Source organism: Taudactylus pleione, unplaced genomic scaffold (assembly GCF_031769625.1).
Source record: "Taudactylus pleione unplaced genomic scaffold, aTauple2 ptg000015l, whole genome shotgun sequence".
NCBI classification, from domain to species: domain Eukaryota; kingdom Metazoa; phylum Chordata; class Amphibia; order Anura; family Myobatrachidae; genus Taudactylus; species Taudactylus pleione.
Genome location: NW_028284417.1, coordinates 414,893 through 436,827, shown reverse-complemented (window position 1 = coordinate 436,827; position 21,935 = coordinate 414,893). Strand labels below are relative to the sequence as shown.

Genomic DNA, 21,935 nt, shown 5'->3' with positions numbered 1-21,935 from the left:
ATCAAGGACTTATACAATTATGTGCAAGTGTCAGGTAACCTCAAACTCCCAAAATGGTGTCAGCACCCAAATCTACCCCTAATCTTGGACTCCTTCCAAACTCCCATTGCATCACAAAGCAAAAACATAATTCACTTGTGCAGACTGAAAATGCAAATATCATTTGTGAAACATACATAACACATACATACCCCTAAAAAAACCAAGCAAAATAACCCCCGATTTTCTTCTTTATTAATGATTTATACACTCAAAAAACATCTAGCATTCTTAGCAAAATAAAAATATGCCTAACATTTTTTGCAACTAGACATTTTCAAATGTTATATGCTTTAACAGGTTTATATTGGAATTGTGTTTAATTAAATATCCCACCTGCAGACTACCAACATGGTTCAATGTTTTCCATAAAATCCAACGCTCCTTTTTTGTGTTTCGTCTTACACGGAAAACGGCAGTTATGGAGTATTCATCTGGAAGTCCAGAAGAAAATACTTGTCTACAAAACAAAGAAAACACTGTTAACATCAACATCATTTTTAATAGTTAGCGAAAGTAGAATTTATTTCAAATAACATTTGTATTCTATAATGGCCAGGACTGGGACTCTAGAAAGTGATGAAACATACACTGTATAAACAAGGACTTCGGAAAGGCCAGGGTTAGAATTATTTTTTTTTATTCATTGCATGTTTGCATATAAAAAGATTCCAAAACCATAATTGTATTACAAATAGCTAACCAATTTCTGTGCACTACCACGCTATCATCATAGTTGTTACAGACAAAGTACAACTGCCTGGTGACATAAAGGCAACTTCCTGGACAAGTGACATCAAACTGTCATCACAGGTTATCATGTGACCTCAAGTAATTTGTGTTGGTTATATAAACAACAATGACAATTGGGACTCTACAGAAGTGTAAACCACCAAGTTTTAACAATGTTGACAATTAGATTAATAATAGTGGAGCATTATAAAAATAATAAAGACCATGTGGAAATGGCAATCTAAAGCTACATAATCAAAAATCATCTTAAATTGTATTACAGATATTAGACTGCAGTAAATTTCTCAACTGAGCCCACCATATTTTAGAGCTTTAAAAAAATAATAAAATACTGTATGAATCTTGTTACAAGAGCCTTTTAAAATGCACATTTAAACCCCATTGAACTAGACTCAAAACCTGGTTTAAAATGGAGGGTAAAGGCACTGTCTTCACCTGCATGTATTTTACTCCCATATTAACTTAATGTGAATTATTGTAATGGATGTATGCTCAGATAAGCTTTGGAGTTGTGGCATGTCATAAGATAAACAGGAGACATATCACCATTTATATAATACAAATCTTAAATCTGTGTCTCATATGACCTAGGTATATTATAGTACAGTAAGGGAGTTTCCGCCCATCTGTGAACACATGCAGGCTGATACACAGACGTAGTGTATATAAATTAGAGAAAGCCATATTATTTGCAGGTGGTCAAGTGTAGGTGGAAATAGTGGATGAAAACAGTTGCCAGCACTAGTGAACAATTTATAATTAGTTGTTTGCAATTGCACAGCTGATACTTATTGGTGGTCTCTTTGTTGGTTGCGTGCATGTTTAAGCAAATGTTTGTTCTTTTTCTATCAAGTGGGAGACAGGGAGTTGTTTGTGTATTAAATAAGTGTTTTAAAATCTTTGATGCATTATAATAACTGCTTATTTTAAAACAAACTAAGTTGTTTAACCCCTTCACTGCGGAGGATGAGTGGGTCTTGTCCTACTCAAATACAGCTCAACTGCTGCAGCGGGTAAAAAATAAAGATTAATATCTATATTTACCCCCTGCACTACAGAAAAATAATATAGTCTAGGTATGAGAAGATCTCCCCCAACCTGGCTACTAATAATTAAGGAGCACCTATTTTAGAAACAAGGGCAGTCCCCTCTTAGAAATGTTGGGGCCCCTTAGTACATATTGCCTAGTCATCACTTGTGATCACTAGGCAATGTTAACCCACACTAGGAAAGCTTATGTTTTCCATATATGGGGGGAGGGCACTATGTACCCTATTCATCCCCATGGTGACAGTTGCACCAAAGTGGGCACCCATATTTGAAAGCGGAGAGACCTCATTTTCAAATTTTGTGGCCCACTAGCTATTGTCTAATGATGACATGTGATCAACAGACAATATTAACCTGCACTACGGGAAACACATTTTTATGTATGTTGGTGGGAGGACACTGCAGTTAAGATATGGAACATTTGTGAATAAAGATTCTATAATAAAAGTACAAAGCAATGTAACTTGAGCAACATCAATTTCTATTTAATAGTGAGAGAACATGATTAGAGTCTTCTGTATAAGATGTAATAGAAACACCCTAGGTAATAAAAAAATATTAATATATTGTGCAAGAGGCTCTAAAATAGATCCAAATGGCAAAACTATTTGTTGGTTGGTGTATCTTGGGTGACAGAAAAATAGCTGGTCACTGAGGAAAACATACTGTTAAAAATGAAACCTCTACTTTAAAGAGTGCTTTAGGTATTTTCAATTGCTGCAATTTTGAATCATCCAAATGATGATCTTTTTTCAAAGGTTTACGAGGTTAACAGTGGTGTATCTATAATGGGTGCCGGATGTGCAGTGCTTCACAAAAAACTTCCAGGAAAATGGTGCCAGTTCACAGAGTTGCACACAGATGTTTCATATCAAATTAATCAGCACATTCTACTGGTGCTTCCTAGTTGCACCACATTGCGACTTTCTGTATTTGTAAAAATCCTTTGTCAGATGGGTAAAAAAAACTAAAAACAAATTTTGTTGAAAATGTAAACAATGAGCTCTATTTTTTTTGTGTATTTAATTGATTGTGATTTATAGATTATATTCCAGTTATTATTACTTCCAGGCTATAATCCTTTTATACCAGTATATATTTTCACTTTTATTGGGGAACAGTGAAGTTCACAATTTTTATGGTAGGCCCTTGAAAAGAGATACTGGATGAATAGTTTTGGAACTCTTAAAGATTGAGAGATTGAATATACTGCAATTCTATAGTTGGTAAACTAATTATTTGATTTTGGACTTGTAACTTGGTGGTTTTCACTTCCATACGGTACAGATTGTTATTGATGTTTACAGTACGTATATAAATTAGGTGTTGTGATAATGAGTGATGATGTCATATAACCAGGAGGTTCAATTTATATTGGAGAACACCAGAAATCTGTGTGTAACAATGCTGATGATGGAGTGAGACTGCACAAAAACTGTAATCATGCGATGACTAAAAAATGAAGCTTTATTTTTTTATGGTGATTCTCGAATCCCTGCTCTCTATAGTGTAAATTCACATTAAGATACCCACTTTCAATTCATTTATAAAAAAAAATATATACATATATATATATATATATATATACATACAGTATGGTGTATGGTGCTAGTTTTCTTTTATCAATATAATTTAAATAATAAATGCATAATTGCATTTATTCCAAAAAAATATTATATATATATAGTGTAACCTGTTTGTATTAAGAAGATGACATATCACACTTAAATGTCAATGTTTCAAGGCCACGCAGGACCTTTTCATCAGGACGTGTGCTAAAGGTCCTGCGTGGCCTTGAAACATTGACATTTAAATGTGATATGTCTTCTTCTTAATACAATACAAACCGTTCACACTAACAAAGGAGTACCGCCTCTCTGAAGTCGGATCATTAATGGTCTCATGAGAGGACTTTCGCTGTTGTAAGTTACTTGGGAAGGCACCCTTATAACTGTGTTTATTTATCCTGAGTGCCAAACCACAACCGTAATATATATATATATATATATATATATATAAATAATAACAGAAAACTCAGCACTCGCCATTGTTAAATCACTCACAGTAATAAATAAATAATGGGGTTTTGGTTCATGGATTGATCAATGCATTTAAGCCTGCAGCCCTCATCATGGGACCCCATTTCTCTGCAGGTCCTACACTATGTATCATACTTATGGCTTAAATGCATTAATTATTGTGAGACATGTAACAATGGTGAGTAGTGAGTTTTCTGTTTTTATTTATTTAAGCAATGTGGATTTCTGACTTTGTATATATATATATATATATATATATATATATAAATAAAAACAAGATGAGCCCTCAGCAATTTTGCCAGCTTTTCAAGGAGATTCAATTAGCATGGAAGTGAAAAAAATAATCCAAGCATACTACAAAACCAATAAAACTACTATGGTAGAAAATGGGCGTAAAGTACAAGAAATAGAAATATGAGTATGCGCTTATCTAATATACATATTATCCTGGTCTCAGCATCCACAGCCAATCGAAGGATAGTACTTACAAATCGCCTTTGCCAACGCAATTCATTCCAACGTAATAAAAGTGTCAGTCAGACTTCATCAATTAAGTACTATCCTTGGATTGGCTGTGGATGCTGAGACCATGAAAAATTGTATGTAAGCTTTTTTTTATATAATCATTTATTTTTTGCTGTTGAATGTGTTGCTGTATTCATATTTAGCATTTGTCAAACAAAGTGCACCAAAGAGTGCTTGAAAAATCCTATCATCTAAAAATTACCTGTCTTTTATTATTTGTTAAGAGTTAAGACACATTTTTTTTTACCCATAAAATGTGTTTGTTGTTTGGATCTTTATGTTATGGGTTGCAATTTTGTCTACTTTGGTAAATGTTAAAGTTATTAAAGTGCGTCTTTGCTGCTGAACTGTAATTTCAGTGATGATAATCTTCAGCAGCTGCAAGATTTCCGGAAAAGTTAGAAAAAAGTGGAAATAACATGATACCCTTTAAAGGCTAACTGTATAAATGTCATTTACAAGCTTTCAAGATTACTTAGATATCTTTGTGAGGTATGGTATAAACAGGAAAAAAATTGATGTATTTATATGCACACAAACACAGGTACAGAGCAAATCAAACAAATAGCAACCTGCAAAAGGTAAACTATTATACTGATATAGATACCCAGATACTCTTCAATAGATTCATCGAATTGCTGACAAGTGAGCCCAAGAAGCAAATTGCCAGCTGATTAGAGCAGATTTTTGAGATTACTATTTGTTTAGAGCAGTCACTTTTGTAGTGTTCAGATTTTTTTTTTCTCTGCTGATTTCAATGTTTTGTAAAGTATTTACTAAGATTACTCACACATCCAGAGACTTTACAGACATCTAAATACAATACTCCCACTTTATACCAAAGTTTTAAAATGTACACCCCATATCCGGATCCAGCTACAAAACCAAAAAGCCACAATTGGTTGTAATTTTGACAACTGGGCTCCTATTTTCCAACCAAAGACTAATTTTGACACTAAACCAATATTGGTGGTTATCTTAACAATACTGTAGCTCAGAAAATAATACACCTACACCTTCTTTCCTTCAAGAGAGTTTCTATATTTTGACCATTGGACCACAATCCACAATCCAGGACATCGAAAAGGAATTGAAAAGTTGTATAATAAATAGAAGTTGCCCATACGCAAAAAGATGATAGAATTCTCCACTCTTTATACTGCTTAATGATCAGGTAGGATCCTTGGATTTGGGGAGACCTGACAGTCCCAGATTTTATAATAGTAAAATCCATTTTATATATGGTCGTTGTGCTATTACAAAGGTGCATCACTGATAAAATTATATTGTATTCATAAAGTAATAGATGTTATAATCTGTAATCATTAATAGATAAAATGTGAATTGTGCATTTGATCTATTAGTGGGTTATTTATACATATACTATTTATAGAATGTATACATATAATCTTTATTTAACAACCGTGTACATGTACTATAATTATTGCACAGTTATCATAGTGTTTATTTTATTATTTAACTACCTTCATTCAGATTATATAGTGCATCAATTGATATATATACACTATATATATATATATATATACTGTGTATATATATACATAAATATATATATATATATATATACAGTATATATTTATGTATACTGTATATATAATTATATATATATATATATATATATATATGTACATTTGCAGCCAATCTTATCCCATTTTGCACATTATCATCATCATCTGATCCAAAATCAAGCACATGTAACCTCACATCTGCCCTCCACCTCCGTTTGCCCCTAATACTCCTCACATTAGCTGTAGGAGAAACCACACACTAGTTATGTTGGTATGTATAGCAACATCACCATACAGCAGAATTTATTTTCTGTTTTTCTTTCTGAAGTTTGAAAGTTTGGATAATGGGTTTCCCAATATCAGATACAGTTTTATACAGACTTTTTTTCATGGGATTTCTTTGGAGACAGCTTCCTTAACCACATGTACATAAAACACTTAAAACCAAATTAAACATTTATTAGTCACACCTGTTCCTTTTGTGTTAATGACATACAGGTGGAGATTTTATTGCACTCTTTTCACTGTCTCAAAGATATAGCTGTAGGTTTTTTTTTATTGTTGTTCTATTTATAGAAATGTACCATACTAAATTACATAGTACTTATACGATTACTTTCTCAGTATTATTTGCCATAATTAACGTGTCTCATATCAACAGAAAAAGGTAATTACTCCAAGACTAACCTTAACTGGCATTAAGCAGAGTATCACATTCCCTCTTTAATCAGTTTAATTCACTGATTGGTCCGTGAAATATTATACTGTGTGATCTGAATTTAAATAGCTGTTTAATTAGGAAAATATGCAGTGTGCTACATTTGAAAAATGGAATGAAATATTAAATGTTTGTGGAAAAATACTTCTCAACTTCTCACCATCATAAACACCTTAGAATTTCCTACCAACACTACTACTAGGAAAGTGATCTGCGAGTCAACTATGCTGTATAACATTATGGCTATGAATAGTACAGGAAATACTGTAAATAGACTGTTTAAAACAGGACACTGTCAACAGAGCTGCTGAGTTAACAGACAGATTTATTTTTTTCCATGCCGCTTATAAAGCAAGTCTGTTTCCTTCCTGTGCACCCATGGGTGCCCTAAAGCAGTCTTGTATCTTTGAGATCTTGCTACTCCTCAAATAACATGCTGACTGTGTAACAAAGTATTCTTCTCTGCCATTTTGTTGTAGACATTTTGTTATCTGTAATTTTCTTGAATATTGTTATTAGTTGTAGCAGAATTTGCATAATTACAGCCATATAAACTATTTTGCACAGAACAATTATTAACTTTGCTGGCCATATCACAGAAAGGGGAATAATATTACTTAAATAACTCATTCCCTTTTCTTTTAAACTATACCATTTTTTTCACATTCCTTCTTTTTTGATGATGAAAGACAATTTTTTGGCTCTCCCCAGAGACTTCCCAAACTTTAATTAATCCTCTGCAGTACCTAGACCAGTGGTTCCCAAACTCGGCCCACCCTAACAGTTCAGGTTTTAAGTATATCCATGGTAGAGAACAGATGGTGAAATCAAATTGACTGGGATGATAATTGATTCACCTATGCTCGTTTATGGGTATATTAAAACCTGGACCTTGAGGACCGAGTTTGGGAACCTCCGACCTAGACGCATTCATATTCTGTCCCTAATGATAAATGTGTATCAAAGTGTATAAGTGACAGGGAGCCCTTGCTAATCTACGTGATCCATAGGAATGCGATTGTTCAGGGGAGCATTTGCCCAGCAGGACACATTATCTCTCATACATAATTCATAGACAAATTTAAATCTCCATGATCTCAGAGTATAGGACATTTACTTGGCTAAATAGCTTGCAGAATAGGTCACTCCATTATCAGTAATATGTCACAATTTGCCATTTGGAATAGTTAGCTGAAACATTTAATACAATTAAATGTTTCTATATATATAATGAAAGTAGTACATATATTTTCTAAATACATGTATTATTCTGTCATTTTTCTAGTATTAGGCTTATCTGTGCTGGCTCTTATTTTTCTCCTCTGGAAAGTAAATTGATTGTCACTGGTACTGACTTTATCTACAGACTCTTCTAATAGTCTATTGACAGGTTTAGCATGATATATTCTTGCTTAAATTCTCCTATATACAATGACTCTTCCAGAACACTTTATGTCTCTTACTGGTCACAGATACAGTACTCCCAGCAGATTCATAATAATAATGTAAGCGTAGAATTTACAGTTCTCATGTTCCCTTTATTGATTCATTAATGAGTTACAGATAACTGGTGTTGTCCTTTCAATTTCCTCTTACAGATATTGAACATATTGAACTATATATCATCCAGCTACTAGCAGCTCACCTTTGCCCTTTTTTGTAAACTAATAATTGCTATTTGGGGGCCCTCTTACAAAGTTCTTATGCAGTAGATCATTGGTGTCAGAAATCAGAATATTTTGTAGCTTCTCTTTTCTTTGGAAATCAGAGTAATTATAGAGTGGCCTCAATATAGACATCTGGCACTTCCCCATATATGTTGTGAGTTTGGTGGCTAGGAATCGGGATCATTGCTAGGGAGAATGCCATAGGAAGTTCCAACAACCAATGCATTTATAGAAACCACCAAAGATCAAGGGGTCTGCAATTTGTGGTGACCATTGAAGATCTCTGGTCTGCAATGTATATATATCGCTTATGAGCATGCTCTATGTATTGTATATTCATCTATAGAAATCTCTCAGTAGTGGGGTTGGGCTTATAATAATAGCCATGTGTCTAACCCACAGCAGAAATGGATAACATATATTTGCTCAGGTCCATCCCTGATGTATGAAGTCAGTGCTTATCAGTGTGAGCTCTGCAAACACACCTTTACAGTATATCATATGTCATGCCAGGATTTTTGTGTTGTAGATTCAGTTAATAAATTACATTTACCAACATGAATGAACTGAATTTTGGTTTGCATAACTAATAATGGCATCAATAGTTCTATTTCTGTCAGTTTATGAATTCTGTATTCCTAGTTCCATCTGAAGTCATTTAAAATGAGAGTACAATTTAATTTATGGTCTATGTTTGTTAAATTTGTTGTTATTTTAAGAAATTACATTAATTTAATAACTTCCTGAGTGAACGTCCTGTTTTTTGTATCACAGGCTACATTCCTCATGCTAATTTTCCTTATCCATAGGAGCTACATTAAAATCTGGTGACTCTGCATGTCAAATATGACCGTCTTGATACTCGCTAATGCCACTGCGATCGCGACTTTTTGCACTACTACTGTGGGCATTGCAAAAGGGGCACTACCACTGTGATCATTATGTGTAAAGGGCGCTACTACTGTAAGCATTATGTGTAAAGGGCACTACTACAGTGGGAATTGCATGTAAGGGGCACTACTAATGTAAGCATTGCATGTAAGGGGCATTACTACTGTGGGTTTTATGTGTATAAGGGGCAGTACTGTGGGCATTTTGTATAAGGGGCTCTACTGTGTATCACACTATGTGTGGTGTAATGTGAATAAGATTGTGCTACTGTGTGGCTTAATTTGAATTGTGGGTACTATTGTTTGGCCACGCCCCTTTCTTGTGAGACCTCGCCCCTTTTTTCAGCACCTGCTGTCCTTTTGGAGGAAGGGCGCAAATTTATAGTTTGCAAGTGGGCACTGAATACCCTAGCACTGGCCCTGACCATTGTGTTCACCATCAACACAGTGTCTCCTTCTGAAATTCCACTGAACACGGCTTCTGTGGCTTTGGTCCTGCATCTGAGAATGTAGCCATGTTCACTGACACAACCAGGACACTCCCATAACATGCTCCTGAGATGGTCTATAGTTGTCTTCACTTCAGGCCACCTCCCCGTCACTGCGCAGGAAATCCCATGGTTTTGCCACACTATCCCTAATGCCTGTGCTTCTGTACACAACAGCTTATGGAGCCGCACAATCAGGGTGTTGCATGTGCCGTAGGGGTTTTGAGGGCTTTACGCACATGTGCAGTAGCATATAATTGTTCAACTGTGCAAACATCGGCACTGTCTACTTCTAAATCTTTAATGCTAGTAAATATAGGGATATTAGAATACAATTGTTTCAATTCAGATAACCATATACAAGCATTAAGACTGCGTGTATTTTGGCACCAGTGGTTAGGAATACTTAGGATCAGTAAATATGCAGTCTAATTAACAATAGATTAAAAGAACTGTGAAAGATAAATAATTTCACCTGATTGGTCTGTTTTTACATATTTATAAGCAATTGGGAAATAACATTACTATCATTACTGTATTGTCTTTTCTGCCATTTAATACAGTACACTGTTCCACAGCTTAAACAAATACCCATTTATCATTTTCTCATACATACAGTCAGGTCCATAAATATTGGGACATTGACAGAATTTTCAGATTTTGGCCTCTATTCACCACCACAATGGTTTTGAAATGAAAGATGTGCTTTAACTGCAGACTTTCAGATTTAATTTGAGGGTAATTACATCCAAATCGGGTGAACAGTGTAGGAATTACAACAGTTTCAATATGTGCCTCCCACTTTTTAAGGGGCCAAAAGTAATGGGACTATCAACTCAAAAGCTATTTCATGGACAGGTGTGGGCTATTCCCTCATTATTTCATTATCAATTAAGCAGGTAAAAGGTCTGGAGTTGAATCTAGGTGTGACATTTGCATTTGGAATCAGTTGCTGTCAACTCTCAATATGAGATCCAAAGAGCTGTCACTATCAGTGAAGCAAGCCATCATTAGGCTGAAAAATCAAAACAAACCCATCAGAGAGATAGCAAAAACATTAGGTGTGGCCAAATAAACTGTTTGGAACATTCTTAAAAAGAAAGAACGCACTGGAGAGCTCAGCAACACCAAAAGACCCGGAAGACCACGGAAAATAACTGTGGTGGATGGCAGAAGAATTATTTCCCTGGTGAAGAAAAACCCCTTCACAACAGTTGGCCAAATTAAAAACACTCTCCAGGAGGTAGATGTATATGTGTCAAAGTCAACAATCAAGAGAAGACTTCACAAGAGTGAATATATAGAGGGTTTACCACAAGATGCAAACCATTGGTGAGCCACAAAAATAGGAAGACCAGATTAGAGTTTGCCAAACAACATCTAAAAAAGCCATTACAGTTCTGGAACAACATCCTATGGACAGATGAGACAAAGATCAACTTGTACCAGAGTGATGGGAAGAGAAGAGAAGGAAAGGAACTGCTCATGATCCAAAACATACCACCTCATCAGTGAAGCATGGTGGTGGTAGTGTCGTGGCGTGGGCATGTATTGCTGCCAATGGAACTGCTTCCCTTGTATTTATTGATGATGTGACTGCTGACAAAAGCAGCAGAATGAATTCTGAAGTGTTTCGGGCAATATTATATGCTCATATTCAGTCAAATGCTTCAGAACTCATTGGACGGCACTTCACAGTGCAGATGGACAATGACCCGAAGCATACTGCAACAGCAACCAAAGAGTTTTTTAAGGCTAAAAAGTGTAATGTTATGCAATGGCCAAGTCAATCCCCTGACCTGAATCTGATTGAGCATGCATTTCACTTGATGAAGACAAAACTGAAGGGAAAATGCCCCAAGAACAAGCAGGAACTGAAGACATTTGCAGTAGAGGCCTGGCAGAGCATCACCAGGGATGAAACCCAGCGTCTGGTGATGTCTATGCGTTCCAGACTTCAGGCTGTAATTGCCTGCAAAGGATTTGCAACAAAGTATTAAAAAGGGAAAGTTAGATTTAGGATTGTTTAGTTTGTCCCATTACTTTTGGTCCCTTAAAAAGTGGGAAGCACATATAGAAACCGTTGTAATTCCTACACCGTTCACCTGATTTGGATGTAATTACCCTCAAATTAAATCTGAAAGTCTGCAGTTAAATCACATCTTGTTTGTTTCATTTCAAAGCCATTGTGGTGGTGAATAGAGGAAAAAATATGAAAATTCTGTCAATGTCCTAATATTTATGGACCTGACTGTACATTTATGCCTCATGGGTTTTTAAAATGTGTGTTTATTTTTTTGCAGTGCACTTTGTTTAACTATGTACTTTTTATATTGTATAAAGAAAAGCAATGCTGTTGGTTTCCTGGGATTGAATGTGGACACCTAGTCATATATGTACACCATTAGTGTTGGGCAATAAGCAGCCCCCCAGCTGTTGTAGAACTACACATCCCAGCATGCCCTGCCAAAATTTTGCTATTTGACCATGCTACAACTGTTGCAAAGCATGATGGGATGTGTAGTTCAACAACAGCCGGACGGCTGCTTATTGCCCACCTCTGCGCTAAATACACTTGCATGGTCACACTCACAGCAGAATGCATTTAAGAGCCCAATAGCCAACTCATTGAGCCATTGTACAGTAGGAATTTTCCATAATCCGCAGAGATAATACATACATTTACCAAGTGTGAATTTAGGTGCAAAATTTACACCAAACCACGGCAACCATTCAGCAAAGAACTTTATCTGACGAATGAGACAATGCATAGTGTGTCATACTGACTGCTTACTAGTGTATGGTTAAGCAAATTACACCTAAATGCAATCCCCATAAGTAACCCCTTGAGTGAGACTTTTGTTGGTATGGTCAAACTGAAATTAAATGAATCTTTCAGCATTAGTATAAATATATATATTCCATCAAAGTCACATGTGCTGGTCAAGATAATTATATAAAATACAAAAATCTAATAAAGAAACCATAATAACAAATAGCACAATTTCTAACGTTTGTCACTTAAAATGTAAGGTTGTCTAAAGTTGTTGGTGATGTATAGTGATGCAAACCAACTGCAATTACATACAATTTCACACTTAAAATAATTATAAATACATCTCCCTCCCAACAGTAAAACAGCTTTAATAAACACAAACGTTCTTTTATTAAACAATCAAAGCAAAGGCAGAGCAAAAAATATTTTTAAGGATAAAAGATACAGAGTCCCACAATTCCAGCATATCCAGCCCTATGTGCCAAGTGTCAGGCTTGGCCTAACAGTATGCTGTAGTAGTAGTGAGGACAGAGAATCTATGTAGCTATGGAGTAGGTAGTATGATGTAACAGTACTGTGTCAACTCCAATACTGTTGGGGCTGACAAGACATCTTCTTTCACCATTTATTGGTTGACTGCTACCAGCAGTCTGTTATGATATGCTTTTGGATATTATTGAACCAATGACCTATAACTCTGCTAGTCCAGTTAACAGATAATAATAATAAGAGAAGTCACATATGAAGTCAGGATGCTGCACGATGGCATGCACATGGCTACAACATGATGGGGAGTGTTATCCTAAATATGTACCTATGCTCTGTCTGAGTACTCATCTCTATCCTTAAATCTGCTAATCCTTTTATGCAACTTGCATCAACCATAATAAGTGGGATATCATGCAACAATGCTCCCAGCTAGTGTAAAGAGGGCATTCAAGGGAACAGTATTCCATTACTTATTTGTAGTACTTTAATAACATTCTGTCATGTCCCTGGCCACCATTATTGCCAAAATTACACTGATATAGCAGACTATAAAGAAATAAAACAGGAGAGCAAAGGTGGCATGTGGGTATAGGGGGCATGTGTAGCACAGATCTTTAGGATGGTAGACAAGGGATACTTTTTAAAATGGGTATGAAGGACAGAGCCTCCCATGTGCATGTGTGCCTAAGGGCCTAAATCTATTGCTACCTGGCACTACAAGGAGATAGGTAGAATTACGGTATGTGGCTAGATGCATAATGTACATTTTGACATGTTGAGTTAGTATGTACAGCCCAGTATCCCGGAATATCTTATTCCCCTGCCACTGATATGCACCTGAAAGACATGTGTTTTACAATCATACTAGTCCCACCAATGCATAACCATCTCCTCCAGCGTTTATTATCTCCTAATTATCTCTAAATTTCAGTATTATAACTACAGCCACTTTTACAATACTCCATTTTATTTTTTGTTTTTAAACAAACAAACAAACAAACAAACTGTGCCAGTGGCTTGTTACTAAACTGTGAAGCTAACCTTACTGTTGGGTGCATGTGCCTCTAATATTAATAGATTATGGCAGAAATCTTCCCCATCTAATGGAATGTAATCAGAAGGAATGGGGAGGTGAGGGGAGCACTGAATATGTGCCATGCTCATGTGCACGGCACTTACACAGCCCAGAAAAAAGCCTGGGGGGCAGCTCAGCATCTCCAAGTGTGATGCCACCAGAATGATGAAAACAGTAGCATGCCATGAGACCATGCCCCCTTCCATATAAGAGCACATCTCTTTAAGACATACATCGGAGTAGCGCTCAAGGAGCCCCTAACCATAAGACTCATATAATGGGAGTTATGCATACAGCCAGATAACTCACTTTGTGTTTAAAGACACCAACCAGTTTTTTGTGGGGGTCATAAGCAGTGGCACAAGGGGTGTGCTTGCTATGGGGCCTGGTGGCTTAGGGGGCCCACTAGCCCAGCAAGCAACCCCCTGCACCCATTGGCGAAACTACAGGATGGTCCGGATGTGCATCGGACCACCCATTAGAATCGCCATCGCTGCTGCTAATTTTTTTTAAAATCTGCGTGGCTACGTTCTCAACCTCGGCCACTCAGACATTCAGTCTGCTCAGCACCATCAGCGGGGACGCACACAGCGTGATGTGACATCATCGCACCCGCCTAGTCTAGTATGAAGAGGAGCTGAGGATGGAACAGCGATGGCTGCAGCAGCCAGAGAGCAGAGAGAGGATGCTGCCAGTTACAGACAGTTACTGCTGCTGGAGGAGACAAGTGGCCCTAGTATATGACTTTGCAAGACTCCAAATCATAGGTGGTTTGACCTCTCTCTTACTAGTTACCCCACAATAACTAGTTGACCATAATACTAGTTACAATATCATGTGGTGATTTTATTTTATTATTCCCTCTGCATCAGCCGCTTGGGAGTGCCCCATCACTGGTCTTACTGTATATATATATATATATATATATATATATGTATATACATTTATATACATTTATATATATTTATACACCACGTTGAGACCTGAGGTGGGGGGGGATTACAAATTTTGCTATGGGGCCCACAAAGTTCTAATTACACCTTTGGTCATAAGCACAATTCATTAGTGTATTCTAGAACTGCGAGTTGCTTAATTACACTAAGAAGTTACAACATAATGATGCTTTCATTCATTGCAATCTGGCCCGACAACGGTTGATACTCTTTTCCATATTTCTGCAAATGCTCTTTATCTGCTGTGCAAGTCAATCTGACCAAGAGTGTAGATTACATATCTTTAGTTATAGTAATTACAGTAGTATTATTATACAAAATAATGCAATATACTCTAATTTAGATGATTATTAGATGAATATTATGGGATCAATCAATAATCCAATTAGGAGCGAATTGCCCTAGAAACACTGCCTCGCAGACCCGCACACGCACATTTTTACTCACAGCCCTATGATGCTGAGAACAGAAATGTTCGAGTCTGGAGTTACCGTAAAAGCGACACACAGTTTCACTTACTCGCAGGGGTGAGAACATCAACCCTAATTGGATTAACCCCTATAAGTCATTAAGGAGTTCTGTTACTAATAAGACCACAGTGCTTTCACACAGGGCACTGATATCTGAGATGACATAATAATAGGTGCATTATACTTTACTTTTAATAATGATAAAGAAAAAATTATAGTAGTGGTGCATTATACTTTATAGTACTTCTAATATAATAATAATAATAATAATAATAATAATAATAATAATAATTTGCATTAGTGTGCATTATTCCTTAAATACTCAGTGATGACAATCACCGATCAGAACTCACTGCTTTAACAAATTTTATTTACAAGAGTTCCTACATATATTAACCTCATTTGTATAATACCCCTTTTACACCGGAGCTAAAGCCCGGGTTTTTGAAGGGTTAACCCGGGCAGCTCCCTGGTGTAAAAGGGCAGAGGGTTGGATCGCCGGGTCGAGTGACCCGGCAATCCAACCCAGGTAAATAGCAGGGTTTAACACGGGCTACGCCCGTGAAACCCTGCTATGGGAACAGCGCACTCCGGGTCACGAAGACCTGGAGTGCGCTGCTAGCCGGCCGATTGGTCCGGCTTCAGTGGCGCTTGGAGATGACGTCATCTCCAAGCGTCCACTTTCACTCCGCAAAAGCCGGGTCTATGCAGACCCGACTGCGGTGTGAGCGGCGCTGACTCGGGAATATCCCGAGTCAGCGCCGGCAAAATTCTGGGTCTGATCCGGATAGGAACTTTGTTCCAACTCCGGGTCAGACCCGGAATTTAGGTGGAAAAGGGGTATTAGTATGATGTGCAAAAATACTGGTGTAGAACATATTAAAACGTGATTAGTTGAGGGTTGGAAATTGTGTTATACTATGAATAATATTACACTATGCATCACTGTGATACTGAAATGCAGCCAAGAACACACCAAAGAGTTTTACTACTGTACCCTGGGTGGAAAACATGCAGATATTTCCTGGCAGTTCTCTCAATAAAATGACCAAAATATAAAAGATCAGGTTGTAGAAAGAAACATTACAACAGTGATGACCTTTTAATACTATTAACACATGGTAAGAGAATTGCAGCAATGGATACTTTGTGTAGTTGAATTTTTTTTATTTTAACATCCTTTAAAATTCAGTGTGTGAAAAGTTCACTCTTGTTAGCTGCCGTCATTATATAGACAAGATTCCACTGTTTTAAAGTATTTTGTTTTAGTTTGTCAGAGAAACTTTGCTGCAAACATTTTTTGCTTCTCAAAATAGTGCTTGCACATGGAAGAGCTGATTAGAGTTTAAAAACAAACTTCCGTATTTACAAGTATCAATGGGACCTTTTATTTGCTGAATGTTTTCCAGGAAGAGAAAAATGATACAACTCACATTTCCTGAGGGAGAAGTGAGAGATGCTTGGAGTTTGTGGCAAGCTGTCTCTCTTCCAGCTGACACACACCATCACCTGTCATGTTACAAATAATTTCATGACCAGAGCTCAAGGAGGAAAGCTTAAACAGACTTTCCCATGGCGGGTGATGATGTATTTAGCATTATAGCTACTGGGAACTCTGAAACCTAAGCCATTTGGTGTTTGCATAGCCCAATTCATAGAGTGGCCACTTGTTAATAAGAAAACAAAAATACATTTACTAATTACTGTAGATTATTTGATATAATGAATGCAATTATAGATTCAACACAAAGCATAAAAACATCTGATTGCTCATTTTCATTACAGTCATGTAACTGAATCTTTTACCATCCTTAACAGGCATATGTATATCCTCTTCTAACCTCACTGATGCATATGTAATAGTGTAGGGGAAACTTCAGGTTCAAAGGCAGGTCACTGTTCTACAACATGTTCCTCATACAGAATAAGAGAATAATGCAAAAATGCATTTCCCTGTAACTCAATCACTGCAATGCAAGTGGTAAGTAACATGTATAAACAAAAGTCTGTAAGGGATTAAAGAGACACTAGCAGGACTTCATTTGAAAAAAAAAAACAATCAGGACAGTAACACAGAGATTTTAAGGAAGGTTAAGCTTGGTTAAGGAAATGGAATGTTACTTTAATATTACTTTGCTGTTTATACTCAATCGCCATGAGATGATTTTGGTTAGAGTGCCTCACAGGTATACAGTAATTACCCGTTCCTGAATCCTTTTCATTAACACCAATTACTCCTTGGTGGCATAATGTAGGAGCTAGGTCACAAGGCTTTACCACAAGTACACTCAGGCAGTTCTAATAAAGGTCCTTATGTTTGGTATTACAATAAATATTACAGAATACCTATAGAGGAAAATGTGTTCCAATTTTTCATTTTTAGTTCAAATAAAATAATTATCTAATTATTCAATTGTCACACTTGCACAAACTCCTAAATCTGCCTCAGATATCATATATACTGATATAATTAGACAACTACATGAGAATGGTCAGTGTACATGATAAAGCGCCCAATCATTCCATCATTGTGCTCATGTAAGTATGTATGTATATATACATCTACTGTATATCTATCTATCTTATATATATATATATATATATATATACAGTGTATATATATATATACATAGAGAGAGAGAGAGAGAGAAAGAGAGCAACTCTCTTGCACTTTATATACAGATGTAGAGTAACGATACACACTTTCAGTTGCATAGTAACATGTTTATGTCTTTTACGCACGTAATGAGCCCAACTAAAAATTATATAAACAATTTCAATGATTACAATATATGCTAGGAGAAAAAAAAATGTATTGTCAGAGGGATTATTTTAAATCACCTTGAACCTCATTCAGAAGCATAGCTAATAAATCCCTAAGAGTTGAATAAAGAATTTTAATACTAAACTGTATGTTTAGGAGAAGTAAAAATAGAATTAGACTTCAATAGTTTAGAGGATTGAAAGATAAATTATACAATGAGGAGACAGAGCACATATAATAGTGGCAGAACAGGCTACACTGAAATGAGTCATCATTTCCAGGGTATTCTTTGTTGTAGCACCTTTGGCCTTTTTTTCTTCAGAGCTGTCTAGCTGTTGTATGTTTAATTGCAATTATTGGAGTGGCGCTTTTTTGCTTGATATAATACTTGCGCAGTAAGGAGGTAGGTCTTTAAAGAAAGAGAAAAAATCTCTGTCAAAATATTAGCGATGTGCTTTTAATGAGACATACTAAAGTCACTGTGTCAAAATGACAAAAGGGAACGTTGAAGAAGTTCCCAGTTTACATGAATCTCAATGCATGTACACTTTCCTTCCAGCTATTTTAAGCCTGTGTCAATGCAAATATTCCCTAAAACGAAAAGAACACTGTAAAAATGGCATTAAAAGACACAGCTCTACAACATTATGAAACCAGCTATTTTAAAAATAAGAAAAAAAAAATTTGGATAATGAAAGTTTATTCCTAGCCATTAGTGCAACTGAGAAGTCTAGAGGAAGATCAGAAAGCAACAGGACATCCAACAGTATCATTTATCAATGTCTTACTGCAAAAATGTATTGTGAAATAAATCTATAAAGATGCTGAAGGATCTGTTAGGAGATATTGCAAGATCCCCACTCCTAATGATGCAACATGTTCCTTCCCTTCCTGTTGATCAACATTAAAAATAAATAAGATATATTTATATATTACTGAGCTCAAAACAATGCATTACAGAACTAATAGTGTGGATGAGTTAAAGTTTTTCTTTTTTTACCTTTCATTACTGAAACATGGGAAGGGTGATCAGGGACTGTGGGCCTGATTCAGAGACGCTCGTAAGCGGTCGCTCGTTCGCTCTGAGCGATGTTCGCACAGCTGTGCATGCGTATGGGTCGTAATGCGCATGTGCCACCCAGTCAGTGCGGTCAGAAATCGTGTGCTCGCAAAATAGCGAGTGCCTGCTAATTTGAGTGACAGGATGAGGCGTTTGTGGGTGGTAACAGGGGAAGGTGCTTGAAAACGGGGAGTGGAGATCCGAACGCAGGCGTGCCAAACGGTCAAAACGGGCGTTTGAAGGGTGTGCATAATTAACAAACCAGCGTCATCGACCACGTCACTTGGTTGTCTCTTAGCCTGAACTGTTCGCATGATTGCGGTAGGAAAATCCAACCACAAGCACTGCGAGCAGTTCAGACGCCTTTCGATGTACTCGATTAATCTAATAAATAGTGGAGATGACGTATGATGCGAACGGCCAGGGGGCGTCTTTACAAAATAGCAAGCGCATATTTCGTTCGCTCGCTGAGACATAGAGGCGTCAACAGACCGCAAAGAGCGAGCGCTCTATTAAAATATCCGGCCCCTTTTTCTGAACGAGCGAGCGCAAATAGCGTCCGGCTCTGAATCAGGCCCAGTGTTCAACAACTTCATTCATTTTAATGTAGACCACTGCTGAATATATTAGTGCTTATTATATAAATGCTTAGTATATTTTATAACCTGAACTGCTCTCTTTTTACACCAGTCAACACTGCATTGTGATTCTCATTCCTTAGTAACAGCTTGTTGCATTACACTGCAGGGTTTACATGTGTCATGCTTCACAAGACAGCACTTTTATTTTCTCTTAGGTACATTCACATTGCAGAATTCAACAAGTTCAAGACAAATATTTTGAACATCTTCTTTAAAAATATTTTAGGTGTTCTTTGTGGTAGCATAGACTCATTATTATCGCTAGTAACAGGCAATTAAGCCAACATTCTTCATTTAGTTAGAGGTATTATTTTGGAAGGATATCCTAATAAAACGGAATCTTAAAATTATTTTAAATGTTAAAAAATCTATTTGAAATGTGTCACTGTTTTGAAATAGATAATACTGTTTTCAGCTGACTAACATTTTTTATCTTAGTATATCCTGGTTTGCTACTGACGACCATGCATGCGCAGTGTGTGCCGGGTACCCGAACCAGGAAGCAGTGTTATAGCTTTACCCTATCACACTGCTTCCAGCTCTTCGCCAGGACATACTCTTATCACAGCCCGTCTCCTGGCAAGAGATGATTGGTAAATTTATCTGAAAATATCCACATTCACTTTGCAAATTTTTTTTATCACATCTGTAGTAAAATTGCAGATTGTGATAAATATGCCCCTTTATCATATTGTGCTGTGTACAGTAAGTGGACTTTTCTTACATTTGCTTGTCAGTCCATGACATAAGTATTAGTGCTTGAAGCCTTGAGTCCTGCTTACTATGGGATTTGTAGAAGTAATACCATAATCCAACCAGAGGAGCTGCTGCATTTTAGATTTCTGCATTCCCCAGCAGTTAATGAGCTGCACCCATAGATTGGTATTTAAAACTCTGGCTGTACCTGCAATCAGAGCCACATATTGTTGGCCTCATTCTGCTTTTCAGTGGTAATTCAGATGATTCCATCCTGCTCTTGGTTCTGTATTCTATGTCCCTGGCGCCTTGCTACAAGTGTGCAATCTTGAGTATTATCAGTGTGGAATCCTGGGTTCCTGGTACGGTAACCAGTGTGTAATACTGAGTTTCTGCCACCACTTTACCAGTGTTCGATGTTGAATAACTGGCGCTCTGTTACGTTTGTGCAATCTTGTATTACTTAAACCTATTTATTGACATTCCTGAACACCTGACAGTCTGCTAGCCACGTGCGATCCTGAGTTTCTGAAACTCAGCTACATGTGTACAATCCTAAGTTCCTCTGCTAGATATAGGCAATTCTGAGTGGCTGACACTCTGCTTCCAGTGAATAATACATATATATGTATTTCTATGTAAATTTTTTATTTAAGTTCTCTTACTTCACTTGTGACATAAATCCTCACAGATGTGGTTTGTTTGCAGTCAAAGCATTGTAAAATGGTGTGGAAACCATTTTAACTGAAGGATAAAGTCTGGTGGCCTCCCACGCTTTCTGTCTGGTGATCTCACTTGTCGGCCATTATTCCACATTGATCTTATTGATTGTAAAATGGCAGTGATTGTATGACTTAATTATTCGGTTATTCAGATAAGCTATTTTTATGCACTATTTGACTGGCTTTGGATAGCATGGAGCAGTAAAAGTCTATTGGCTGTGATGGTGATGTCTGACATAATTAACCCTGCGTCAGACGCAACTCTGGGACTCCCAGATTCGGATGCAGTGCGCTTGACAGGCACCTGTTATGAAATTGTCATTAGCACCTAATTAACTCAATTCTAACTTTCTTAAAGTGATCAGTGACCTTCATTAGGATGTACAAATAGAGAATATATGGAAACCACAAATATGGAAAACCACATTTATTAACTTTAAAGCAAGTAAAACAAAATATACTACATTTTAAGAGGCACAGTGTGCCTAAGAGGCCACCCTGGACAAACCTACATATATCCGCAAAATACCCACAACCTTTGTAATTTTTATTCAGAAAATGAGCAAAATACACAAAATTGTGAGAAAATAA

General features: G+C 36.7%; 1 protein-coding gene across 6 annotated transcripts in view; it reads right to left on the bottom strand.

The window, feature by feature from the left end:
- COL19A1 (collagen type XIX alpha 1 chain) overlaps positions 1–21,935 on the bottom strand; it is a 762,134-nt gene that overhangs the window by 597,905 nt on the left and 142,294 nt on the right. For all 6 annotated transcript variants that reach the window (XR_015878306.1, XM_088471134.1, XM_088471139.1 and 3 more), the window contains exon 5: positions 376–499. Coding sequence is in view for 5 of the 6 variants with exons in the window: in XM_088471134.1 (XP_088327260.1) it covers positions 376–499 (124 nt within the window). In the remaining variant the exon portion in view is untranslated. The remainder of the gene's footprint in view (positions 1–375; positions 500–21,935) is intronic.